Source organism: Oreochromis niloticus, linkage group LG1 (genome assembly GCF_001858045.2).
Source record: "Oreochromis niloticus isolate F11D_XX linkage group LG1, O_niloticus_UMD_NMBU, whole genome shotgun sequence".
In the NCBI taxonomy this organism is placed as follows: Eukaryota; Metazoa; Chordata; class Actinopteri; order Cichliformes; family Cichlidae; genus Oreochromis; species Oreochromis niloticus.
Window position 1 is genome coordinate 210,085 of NC_031965.2, and position 12,455 is coordinate 222,539.

Here is a 12,455-nt window from a genome sequence, read left to right on the forward strand (position 1 = left end):
CCTGGTCTCTAATGTTTAGTGTAGTCAGTAGCTAACTCAGTCCTTGGAGGCTACTGTACCTTATTTTTGTGTCTTACAGGACTGCACAGAGTCCTGACATGACAACTAAAATAATTGTTTATAAAAAAAAAACCCGTTAAAGCTTATGCTTCTAAAGTATACTTAGCATTTCTACAAGTATTGGTTAAGACTAATCTTGACCGTTTAACTAAAAATCCTGATTAGAGTTTGGTTTGTCCTGATGAGTGATGTGCAACATGAAACAGACCAGAAACCGTGTATGTACATTTTAATAAATAAACTGGAAATTCAAGTTGTTTTCCACAACATAACACTTCTGCAACATTCGTGCGTTTATAAATCGGTGCATTCGTTTAGGTGAAACCAGGCTGCCGTTAAGCAGATATTATAGATCTGACCTTATCACGTGGATAAAACCGTAAACACAGCAGAATATAATTGGGTTACATGTTGATCTTCAAATCCAAGTGTTTAAAATGCATCGTGTTCATAGTGTTCACATGTTGGCCCCGTATTTTCATCTTCAAGTTAAAAACTCGAGGCTAGTGTCGTGATGCTGCTGTGACCTGGTTCTTCTGGTTTCTCTGTGCTGACTGACAGCTTGGCCCAAAATGAATGCCCTGACTGACATCTCAAGTTTTAAGTGTCAAACACAATAAAAGCATCTTACAAAACACATGGCTAGCTACAGCAGATGAGTGCTACACCCATCAAAGGCACACCCACTACACCCCCGTTTCCTCCTTAACAAGCGACTCGGTCTGGATGAGACAGTCTCAAAAAGCCCAACACAGTATTAAAAATGTTACTTTAGCACATTTACCAATAAAGACAGACGTTTTAGGGGAAATACCTACATTTGCTCTCTTGCAGAGTCATAAGAGACTGATTCCATCACCATTCCATCAGTTTAATATAAAGCCACAGCTAAAGGCCACCAACAGCGACACACACTAATCGGGGAATGTTTAGCCTGGCTGGAACTGTAACTTTATTGTGTGACCGTCTTTGCTTACAGCGAGAGAACTGAGCTTCAGTTTCATTGTTCAGTGTTTCGTTGCTACAACGGGAATAAAGATCCTGATTCCTGGCCACAGGACTAACTATGAGTCATTAAGGTATTAAGCAGCATTGCAAAGCTCAACTGAAATATCAGGGACTTTTTTGTCATGACTCACTTGATATAGATTTTATCAATTTTTATGGTATGACCAAGATTTACAGACCTAATTAGTTTAGATTTATGACCCCAAACGAGTGACTGAGCCCATCAACTCAGCAGCAAAGTGTTTGCAGAGGTGAAGACAGAAAGCTATTGTCACACACGCTGCCAAGTTCTGTAGTGACTTCATTTTTCCACCCAGGAAGTTTTTACTGTTTGTTTAGAAAAGACTGTAATTTTAGCACATAGCAAAAACCAGACTGACAAGGCTGAGTTGTGATGAAATAAAGTATTTTTAGACAGTCTGAGTTCGGGGTAAGCAAACCCTTATTTGCCTTTTTTAACACAAAGCACAGAACCGGTTTAACTACAAAGATAAGAGAATCCTATAAATCGTAATATAACTGCAAGTTATTCAATAAACGTAAGCAACCCAAAATTTTCAATCATTCCTCCAATGTTTCAAAGGAAAATTTGGTTGTTGCGCAGTGGGGTGGAGTTGGGGTCAGGGGCTGAGGCACACATCACAGCAGCATTCTGATAATCAAAGACCACCAAGGACACTGTTAAGACAGTGATAAAAGAGCTGATTATCTTCTTAATAACACTGATATTTTAATTATCCCTGGTGGAAGGTCAGACTGAGTCTGCTGGCACTTGATATCTTTAAGATTCGTGGTCTCAGTTTTGAAATGTGTCCTTGGTGTCTTCTTTTTAAAATGCAAATAATCAAAGGCATAAAAACAACGCAGTCTAAAAAAGAACGTATAAAGCTAATACCAGAAACATTCAGTCTGTTTTCTCAAAGTAAAAAAAAGAAAAAGATTAAATAATTGCATAAATAAAGCATGTGATTGTGAACATTTCTGTGATTATGAGTGAGTTTACATATATAAAGTTGATTACATCATAAAGTTTTAGTACTGAGGTAATTTCATAATAGCAGTAAAGGCGACGGGGCACAGAAACTGTACTTGGCTCTGTGGAAAAGCCACACAAACATGCATTGGACACAAGTGAAATGTAGATAGAGGTGTTCGTGTGTATGTCCCTTTTGTTCATGTCATTCAAGTTTTAAGAAAACAAAATTGCTCCAATAAAGCATCAGTAATACTGGATCTCTTAAGCAAGAATCAGGTCACCACACCACAATTCCTCTTCTCTTTGGGTGGGATGGTCACGGTAGAAGGTGCTCCAGAGTTGAATCCTCAAGCTCATTGATGGTGACGATGTGGTCCAGATGTTGCAGGTACCGCTCCTGGTCTCGCATGAAGTGCGGGATTCTGGTTTTGGAGAGCACTGCCAGATGTCGGAGTCTCTCCACATCTTCATAAGACACCTACAAATGTCAGGGAGAAAGGACTCATGGATTCATGAACCGTCCAAACTTAAAGCACTGCTCCCACACCTTTTTCAATATGTACCCTCAAATGACTGAAAACTGATTAGTATGTTCATGAACAACACAGGCTCAAGCCTACCATTAACTGGAAACTGGTGGAAAACCAGGATCGCTGTCCACAGTGAAGCAAGTTTTACATAGAAATTTGCAGCTGCCCACATGGACGAGCCAAATACCTTCTGGGGAAACGTTTCATGGTCAGACGATACAAAGACTAAGTTATTTGCCAATAATGACGAGATATATTTGGAAGAGCAAAGCGAGGCTTTCAAACCTAAGAACATTGCACTAAATGGGTGGTGGTAGCATTATGCTCTGGAGCTATTTTGCTGACAGTGGTACACTGCATAAAGAGGATGATATAACCACCCAATTCTTGAACTTCACCTCAAATCTGCAGCTAAGTGATTGACTCTTGTAAACAACAGGATGTTCCACAAGACAATGATCCCAAACACGCATTAAAGGTGGTTGTTCAATGGATAAAAAGCTTACTCCATTTGGGGCAGCAATTTATCCCTGACCCTGAGTAGACACTCCACCCTTTTTTAACTGAGAACCATGGCCTCAGACTTTGAACCGCTGCAGTGTGAGGTGGAGGCCACCACCTGATGAAGCCAACAGCACCACATCACCTGCAAAAAGCAGACATGAGATTCTGAAGGCACCAAAGCATCCATTTCAGGGTCGTGGGGGGGCTGAAGCCCATCCCGGGTGTCTAAGGGTGAGAGGCAGGGTACACTCTGGACAGGTCGCCAGCCTAACACATAGACACAGACAACCATTCACACCTATGGGCAATTTAGAGTTACCAATTAACCTATCCCCACTTTGGACTGTGGGAGGAAGCCAGAGTACCCGGGAGAACCCAAGCAAACACGGGGAAGAAACATGCAAACTCCACACAGAAAGACCCCGGCCTGATGGTGGAACTGAACTCACGACCTTCTGTGAGGTAACAGTGCTAACCACAATGCCACCGTACTGCCCAAGCAACCAAAGCAGAAACCTTCAAACACCTTGCTGTGCCTAAAGACTATGTCTATAAAAACTATGAACAGAATCAGTGACAAAGGGGAGCAATGGTTATACAGAGAACAAATGGCTCAAAGCATCGGGCCAGACACCCCATACTCCCAAAGAACCTGCCACAGGACACTCCAAGGGATGTGGTTGAATGCTTTCTCCAAGTTCACAGAACATATGTGACCTGAATGGGCAAACTGCCATGCACCCTCAAATATCCTTGAGAGGATAAAGAGTTGGTGCCTAGTTCTGCAGGGTTCCAGGCTGCTGCAAGGAGCGTGGTGGTTGGTGGCTGTTGTGGTGGTTGGTGGCTGTTGTGGTGGTTATCCCCAAAACAGATGGGGGACGACGGGGGTGAAGGGAGACCACATTCAACATAAACTCCAACTCATGTACCCAGTCCTTGAGTTTTCAATTCATTCAATACTTCTGACCAAAACTGTAGAAACCATGTGGAGGGCAGAGACTGTACATATTATCACATATTGCAACACAATGAAGGGAGCTCAATCCAATCTATGATTATGTGTGCCTATGCCAAGAGGCACACATATTACTATTCGTCGGATTTATTGTGTGGATGCCCTCAAAGGGCTTCCACACTATTGAGTTCCTGTTTCTCTTTATTGTGTGGATGCCCTCAAAGGGCTTCCACACTATTGAGTTCCTGTTTCTCTTTATTCTTTATTGTGTGGATGCCCTAAAGGGCTTCCACACTATTGAGTTCCTGTTTCTCTTTATTCTTTATTATTCCTCTAGTTGCTTCCGTACGTTTTTTGCCGATTAACTACTCCCTCAGTTTTCAGCCGATTTTCTCCATTCAAACTTTAAAAAATTCTGCTCTTTCTGCTAATGCCAGCTATGACTTTTGTTGCTCGTAACTTCTATACTTTTTGAGATATTGAATTTTTTATGCAATATTTTTTGCCCATTTCTGCCATATTATCAGTGGCCTCACTGATTTTCCTTGCCGGGCTGAGCTGTGTTTTAGCTCAGTGAGATAAGCTGCCGTTCTCAGACTGGGAGGCCCGGGTTCAAATCCCGCTTATGGCAACATTTCTTTCAGTTACCAATTCAACTTATTTAACTCTTTTCAACACAAATTTCAGCTTTTCCACCCCTTTTCAGCAAAATTTTCATTTTTTTTCTGCAGTTTTCAGAAAAAATAGTCTTTTCAGCAGAAATTCTGCTCATTCACCTCTTTTCAGCGCAATGTTCTGCTTCTTTCCATCTTTTTTGCAGAAATTCTGCTCATTAAACTCTTTTCAGCAGAATATTCAGAATTTTCACCTCTTTTCAGCCCAAATTCTGCTTATTCACCTCTTCTGCAAAATTCTCAGCCTTTTCACCTCTTATCAGCACAAATCTCAGCTTTTTTCAGAAAAAAACTCTTTTGAGCAGAAATTCTGCTGATTGATCTCTTTTCAGCGCAACTTTTTGCTTCTTTACCTCTTTTCAGCAGAAATTCTGCTGATTCACCTCTTTTCTGCAAAATTTTCAGCCTTTTCACCTCTTATCGACACAATTCTCAGCAGCTTCTGCTCATTTCAGCAAAATTGTCAGTCTCTCCACCTATTATTTGTCAGAATGAGTTTGGCTTAGTGAGATGAGTGGCTGCCTTGAGACCAGGAGGGCCAGGTTCGAATCCTGCTCAGGGTGACATTTTTTTTTCACCACCATACAACTTTTTGCAACTTTTCATCTTTTTCAGCTTTTCAGCAGACAGCTTCAGCGTTAAGGCATCCACACAGCATTTTCGCAGGAAATGCAAATTTTTCTAGTTCTTTATTATACTTTATTCTGGTTGCTTCCGTACGTTTTTTGCCGCTTAACTACTCCCTCAGTTTTCAGCCGATTTTCTCAGTTCAAACTTTAAAAAATTCTGCTCTTTCTGCTAATGTAGGCTATGACTTTTGGTGCTCATAACTTCTATACTTTTTGAGATATTGAATTTTTTTTTGCAATATTTTTTGCCCATTTCTGCCATATTATCAGTGGCCTCACTGATTTTCCTTGCCGGGATGACCTGTGTTTTAGCTCAGTGAGATGAGCATCCGTTCTCAGACTGGGAGGCCGGGGTTCAAATCCCGCTTATGGCAACATTTCTTTCAGTTAACAGTTAAACTTTTTTAACTCAATTTCAGCTTTTTCACCCCTTTTCAGTAAAATTTTCAATTTTTTCACCACTTTTCAGCACAAATCCCAGCTTTTTCTGCTGTTTTCAGCAAAAACCTCTTTTCAGCAGAATTCTGAAAAGAGTTCTCCAGAACTCTTTTCAGCAGAAATTCTGCTGATTGAACTCTTTTCAGCAGAATTTTCACCTCTTTTCAGCCCAAATTCTGCTTATTCACCTCTTCTGCAAAATTTTCAGCCTTTTCACCTCTTATTAGCACAAATATCAGCTGTTTTCAGAAAAAACACTTTTGAGCAAAAATTCTGCTGATCCATGTCTTTTCAGTGCAACGTTCTGCTTCTTTAGCTCTTTTCAGCAGAAATTCTGCTGATTCACCTCTTTTCTGCAAAATTTTCAGCCTTTTCTCCTCTTATCAGCACAATTCTCAGCAGCTTCTGCTCATTTCAGCAGAATTGTCCGTCTCTCCACCTCTTCTTTGTCAGAGTGAGTTTAGCTCAGTGAGCTGAGTGGCTGCCTTGAGACCTTGAGGGCCAGGTTCGAATCCTGCTCAGGGCAATTTTTTTTGTTTTTTTTTCACCACCATACAACTTTTTACAACTTTTCATCTTTTTCAGTTTTTGAGCAGACAGCTTCAGCATTAAGGCATCCACACAGCATTTTCGCAGGAAATGCAAATTTTTCTAGTTATTATTATTCTTCAGTTTCCGCCTGAAATTTTGCAGCGAATCTCGCCCCGCAGTTTTGAGACAAGCTTCATATATGTTACCTCATTTTGTGCGGCTGGATCAGGAATGGTGTGCTATGACTTTTGGTGTTTATGACTATTATAGTTTTTTAAATATTAATATTTTAGTGAAAATTTTCCCGCGCTCCTCTGCCGAACAGTTTTGACAATAGGGTTACATATGTTAGATCATTTTGTGCGGCTGGAGCTGGACTAGTATGGTACGACTTTTGGTGTTCATGACTTTTATAGTTTTTTAAATATTAATATTTTAGTGCAAATTTAGAAAGATTCTTCTTTTGGCGCCATAGAAACAGACTTCATTTGTGGTGTGTTGGCTCCATCTTTTGGTCCCACTGAAACAAATTTCAAACTTCATTTGTGGTGTGTTGGCTCTCTCTAGTGGTATGCCGGGAGTGGTACATCCTGTCTACCCTTATTTGGATACCGTAATGACGACAATATCAATGGCGCGCACAGCCTCGCTGCTTTCAGGAACCATTGGAAGTTTTAAGGTTGCGCGAACCATTGAATAGTTACGGTAACCGCAATGCTTTTCATAGCATGCCTCTACCGAGTCAAACGATGGCGGACACCACTTCGTTTTATATGTCTTTTATTCGTGTTTCTAGGTCACAAAATACACTTTTAAGATATATTCAGGCGAGAATGTAGGTGTGTAAACTTCAAATATCTGCTCGTTTTATCAAGACATCCCATGTCTTGATAGCCGGCTAGCTAGCTAGCGCCGCTAGCGACCCTTCGTGAAAAAGAACCCGGACTTGTCTTGCAGTGAGGCGCCTGAAACGTTTCACCACCCGATTGCTCGCCAACAGTCTGTTTTAGCTGGACTTATTTTTCGTTTATATGGGCCGATGATGTTGGTCGATGTGGAAAAATTAACTGAGTTGTTAGATGGTGGAGCTACAACCGAGGGCAGCAGTGTGTGACAGAAAGGACATGCCGCGAACGAGACATAAGAGGCGGAGAGGCGACCGCCGATCGACCGGTGGTTGCTAACAGGCAGGAGCGTGAGTTGAACTGAATTTCAGGTAAGAAGTTATGAACTGCACTCTATTTGGGTCAGATCCCACATTCAGAGAAAATATTACGATTTATTCTGTCTTTATGAAGCCTCCCCTGTCATTCTCTGGCCTGTTGCAACTTCAATCATGAAACTGATCAACGATCGGCTTTTCGCTCTTGTTTATCGCGCTAAACACAGCAGCACGTTTAAGCTTCATCAGCTGTTGTTAGAATTCATTTGCTTTTAATTTCTAGTATCAGCTGATGTTTGCTGGAGCCACAGCTGTAGAAGCGGCTGGTTGAAACCAGGAGATGACCTTACTGAATCATCAGAGCTGAACTGGTGATGGAGAAACAGGTTTACCTTTTTTTTAGGTGACATGAATGAGTTGAAGGGAAGTTATGAACTGTTTCTGAGAGAAATAAACACCAAGCTCCTTTTTTTATTTAGCTGACAGCTGGTAACTGTGCAGGGGCGGATCTAGCAAAGCTTTTGCCAGGGGGCCAGGTAGGGCATCTTACAACCAAAGTTTGTATAATAATACACAAGATTGGCTGTAGACCATTGTTAATCATTCAGAACACTGTGTAAAAATAACAAAAAACAAAAAGTGAATGCAAAAGTGCATAAATATTTATTTTACGTGATTGATGTGTGTGGCGGGGCGTGGTCTGCAGTGCCGCTGCAGGGGAAGTGGACCCACCTGAGCAGCATCTGCAATCACGCCTCTCTGGCGTAGTCTGTGCTCTCTCGGCTGTTTTTTTGGTGTGTGTCAGGCTGTGAGTTGAAAAGCTACAGCTGGCTGTGTGGGTACACCAACCATGTGTGAAAAGTGGTCCATAACATAATGCTTCAAAGCGTGTTCATGCAAACATTGTCGGGTCTGCCGTGGTACAATGGGACTTCTGCTCATGAACCTGTGTGCACAGCGTCTGCAAATCGGGGCTGTACAAAGTCACTTCATCTTTACCCAAAACTGTAAGCTGTCATCTGTGAGGCGCGAGCGGTGTTTGTTTTTACCATAGTTCATGGTGGAGAATGGCTGCTCTGCTGAGTTTTGCTCTCTGTAGCTGTATGAATGGCAAACTACAGTGATTACCAGCGGCATAGGCACACTTAAAATTTCTTCTGAAATTTTCGCTTTCTAGTTTAATTTAATACTTCTAAATCTCATTCTGTCAATGGAAAATTGTACTTAGTAGTCAGTATAAGCTTTTAATGATATAAGTTTCCAGATATGCTTAGAGGTGTATAATCGATTGTGTAGTGTTAGGATGTGTGATCTGTAGAAGGCTGCAAGGACTTTTATGTGCATTCCAGAGTGTTCTGGTTTTCATACCCACATCCTGGGAGCATGGGAGAGGTCATACCTTGTCTTATTGTTTTATGGTAGGATAAACGTATCTATGTCTGTTTTAGTCTAAGTGCCTTTTGTTTAGATGAACTGTTGGACTTCCAGACCAGCAGGTTTAGCGAAGTCGTTTATGGACACACACACACACACACACGCACACACCTAAACATCCATATTCCAATGTAAAGAACAAACACCCACTGATGTATAAATAAAGACCAGGGCAGGCTCAGAGGGCGTGTCACAGAGCCCTGCCCTGTGCTGCCCTTGTATACAAGTAAAACTGTGTTTCTCCTCTCTGATTCTCAACTGAAGAAGTGTTTTAGAATAAATCTCCTGACATTTACTTCGTGAAATAAATTAAAATAGGTTAGGATTCGCCATAACGAACCGAATTAGACTTGGGTTTTAGAAGTAGCCGTAATTACTTCGTAACAAATTGTAAAAGCGCGCAAATGTCTATATGTGTGTGTGTGCGTTGTGTAACAGTAATCTGCATTAAGTTTAGGGTTGCTCAAATTCAGTACAATGACATATGAGATGAAGTAAAATAGGTAAATATTTAAACTAATGACGTGCATAGAGGCTTTTGACCTGTTTGAAAGACTGTCGTCTTATTATGAGCCATTGTTGAGATATAGAGTACGCCTGTGAAAACAACTAATATGCTGAACCCTGTGTGAAACAGCTGAAAACTACATGATGGAGAAGCTGAATTGAATATGAAAGTGCAAGTCTTTGCAATTGTGGGAAAAGCACACAACCACTGTGTGAGGTTGTGTTGCTGTCTCTTCTGAGCTGATGAGCAAGCTACACATTATCAGATCAGGAGCTGCTGAGAACTCATCAAAGAGAGAGAAACAGAACTATGATAACTATGATAACTGGAGTGTGCAGCGTTTCTGTGAGTTCTTTCAGATGCGCAGCAGTTTTCCTGCATCTTGACTCATGTGTGTAGAGTGTTCATAGCATCAGCATCATGTTTCTGTTTAGTTGTTTTGTTGGGTTGAAAACTAACTAGATAAACTTGTGATCATACTTATGGATCACCATGGCACATGTCAACAGCCACATGTTTTATTTATGCAGATGAAAAAGTGAGTGTGAATGTGCCTGACGTCGCAGTGTGTGTGTGCGCTGTGTAAAAGTAACTTTTAAGCCTCCAATTGTGAGAACGGTGATTCTGCAGGTGACTACGCAAAAAAATAAAAAATAAAAATAAAAAAGAGACAAAATTTACATTGTAGATGAAAAATAATCATAGGGAAAAGGTTTTGTGTTTATCAGGCAAGAACAACTACAATCTCATTTTCTGCTTTTAAGAAAGAAGAGTTCAAAAGACAGAGAGAGTTCTGTGTGTTGGTTAAGCAGTGATGATAATGATGAAAATGTCTTAGTTTTGTCACTTTCAGATTAAAAGCAGACCTGAATCAATTTTCCACATGCAGCAGTCGGAAGAAAGTTATAGTTTAACATCATTGGAAACATTCAGGCCAGGTTTTTGGCTGACTGACACCGTGTCCCTCATCCTCACAAGCGAGCTCTCACTCCTCCCTGAAGACAAGGAATGCAGTTCCAAAGAGCAATAACATGGCAGATAAAGAGACAGCAGCAAAGTCCTGAGCAGAGAGACCCAGCAAGCAGCAGCAGTGTGGACAAACAGCATCAGAGAAGAAGAGCAAACCATCATCCTGACTGAATTGATGAATGGCACTGTGTTTCCAACAAGCTGCAAATTCACTGTGCATGTGAAAAGAACTGAGGAGTTTGACATTTGCCACCTTTGGAGAAAATGGCAAGAAAAGACAGTGGAACAGAGGACAAAGCTGAAGAACTGCCGGCTGTTGGACTGTTGAAGTGCGAGAGGACAGAGTGAGAGCAGTAGGTGAGAACACAGAGGAATGCTGTTGTTTAATGTGGGAAATCAAAATTTGGGTTAGCAAACCTGGGGAAAAGAAAACTGACTGCTTAAGTGGAAAATTGTGAAGGAATCTGAAACACTGCAAAAAGAAACATATACAAAATCACACACACAAGCAGAACATGCATTAACCCTACTAACACAAACACAAGAGAGCTCATGAAGATTAGACAGCATCTTGAGCATGTGAGTCTGTTTATCATCTTGTCCAAGTCACCTGGTGTGATGCAAAGATCAGTGGACTCATAGCACATTGGTTAAAAAATGATCAATTAATAGCAGAGGAGTGTGTAGGAAAGGCAGCTTTAAGAACATGCCCTGCTGGAGATGCAGCTCCAGACACATTGATTAAACCTGCTTAATAACACAAACATACATGCAATGAAGATCAGCTTGTTATCTCTCATCAGTGTTAAAATAGTGTAAATTTAACAGAGACTTGTTATCAAATGCTGAATTTATCCAATGCTGACAATTAACTCTCTGGGTTGCAGGACAACAGTTTAATTTTTGTGGAAAAAAAAAGATTCTGGTTTGACCAACCAGTGATCAGACAATAAATTTAGTTGTTAATATAGTAAATTGGGAGATGCTTTCTGCCTGACTGATGCAGCACAAGTAATTTACTGTATGAGGGAAATTCTATTTTTGTGATGATATTTTGAACATGCATTTCTGTTGTCCTGTCAACTTAGTGGGTTAATAGCTGATATGCAAATTAGTTGATGGTTCTTAGATTAATGAAAGGTGACTGAATTCTAGCACGAGTGAATGGGATGTGTTGGAGTTTGTTAGAGTGGAGACTCTAAAACACTGAGTTTCCTGTTGTGATGTGCGAGTGAATCCTGCACCCAGATACACAACTCTGAATACATAAGAACAAACGTTTTTTGTGAAATACCTGATGATGTCACATGTTTTATGATGACGGGAAAAAAGGATAACTAAATGAAATCTGTGGCCTAAATGAGTAAAAGGTACAGATTAAATTCATAGCTAATAAGACATGAGGCTCATGTTGTGTGTTGTGCGGCTGATGGTTGGTTTGGAGTTTATCTAGCTGATGATTTTTCTTTTGTTGTGAAGTTGAGCCTGCCAGTTAGTATGATGGTATGATAAATCATGCTAATGGTATGATTTACCCTCCTGAGATGAGGAGCATGTGTCATGACTGAACGAGGCCTTTTTGTTTTGATACTTTCACAGACTGAAAGTTTTGTTTGATGATCTCTGTTTGAGCAGATCTGCACGATTAGAACAGAAGCGCTATGTCGTGAAAATTGTTGCAAGTGAGCTTCTCCACATTAAAATGGGCTCAGGAGAAAGTCACTTATCTGGGACAATTAAAAAGAGAGTCCCTGTCAAAAAGGATTCAGCGAGGTAATCCAATCTAAAGTTCTTCTTTTTCTTTTTGAAATGACGTCATTTTGCTGAGAGTGGAAACTAAATGCGACGATAGTTTCCACTATCAGCAAAGAAAGAATGAATGAATGCATGAATGAGTGGAAGAGAGAAAAGAAAAAAAACTGACTGACTGGTAAAAGCTGATAAAAGCTGACAAGACTTGACCACTACTCAAGGTTAACCTCCACCTAGACAGGACAAAAGGGTGGATGAATTTATGTGTGTTTCTTTTTACAGGAGCAGAAAGATGACAGCAACATTTGAGGTTGCGTGACCTTTG

The 12,455-nt window shown here is 40.7% G+C and overlaps 1 protein-coding gene across 2 annotated transcripts in view; it reads right to left on the minus strand.

Moving 5' to 3' along the window:
* The window catches only part of kiaa0895l, a 62,098-nt gene that overhangs the window by 31,990 nt on the left and 17,653 nt on the right, over window positions 1-12,455 (minus strand). Inside the window, exon 7 of one of the 2 annotated variants that reach the window (XM_005457377.3) lies at window positions 273-2,522. The exons of the other annotated variant lie outside the window; for it this stretch is intronic. Coding sequence (XP_005457434.2) covers window positions 2,361-2,522 — 162 coding nt within the window. The 3' untranslated portion in view covers window positions 273-2,360. Of the gene's footprint in view, window positions 1-272; window positions 2,523-12,455 lie in introns of those variants that run through there. 2 annotated transcript variants of the gene reach the window in all.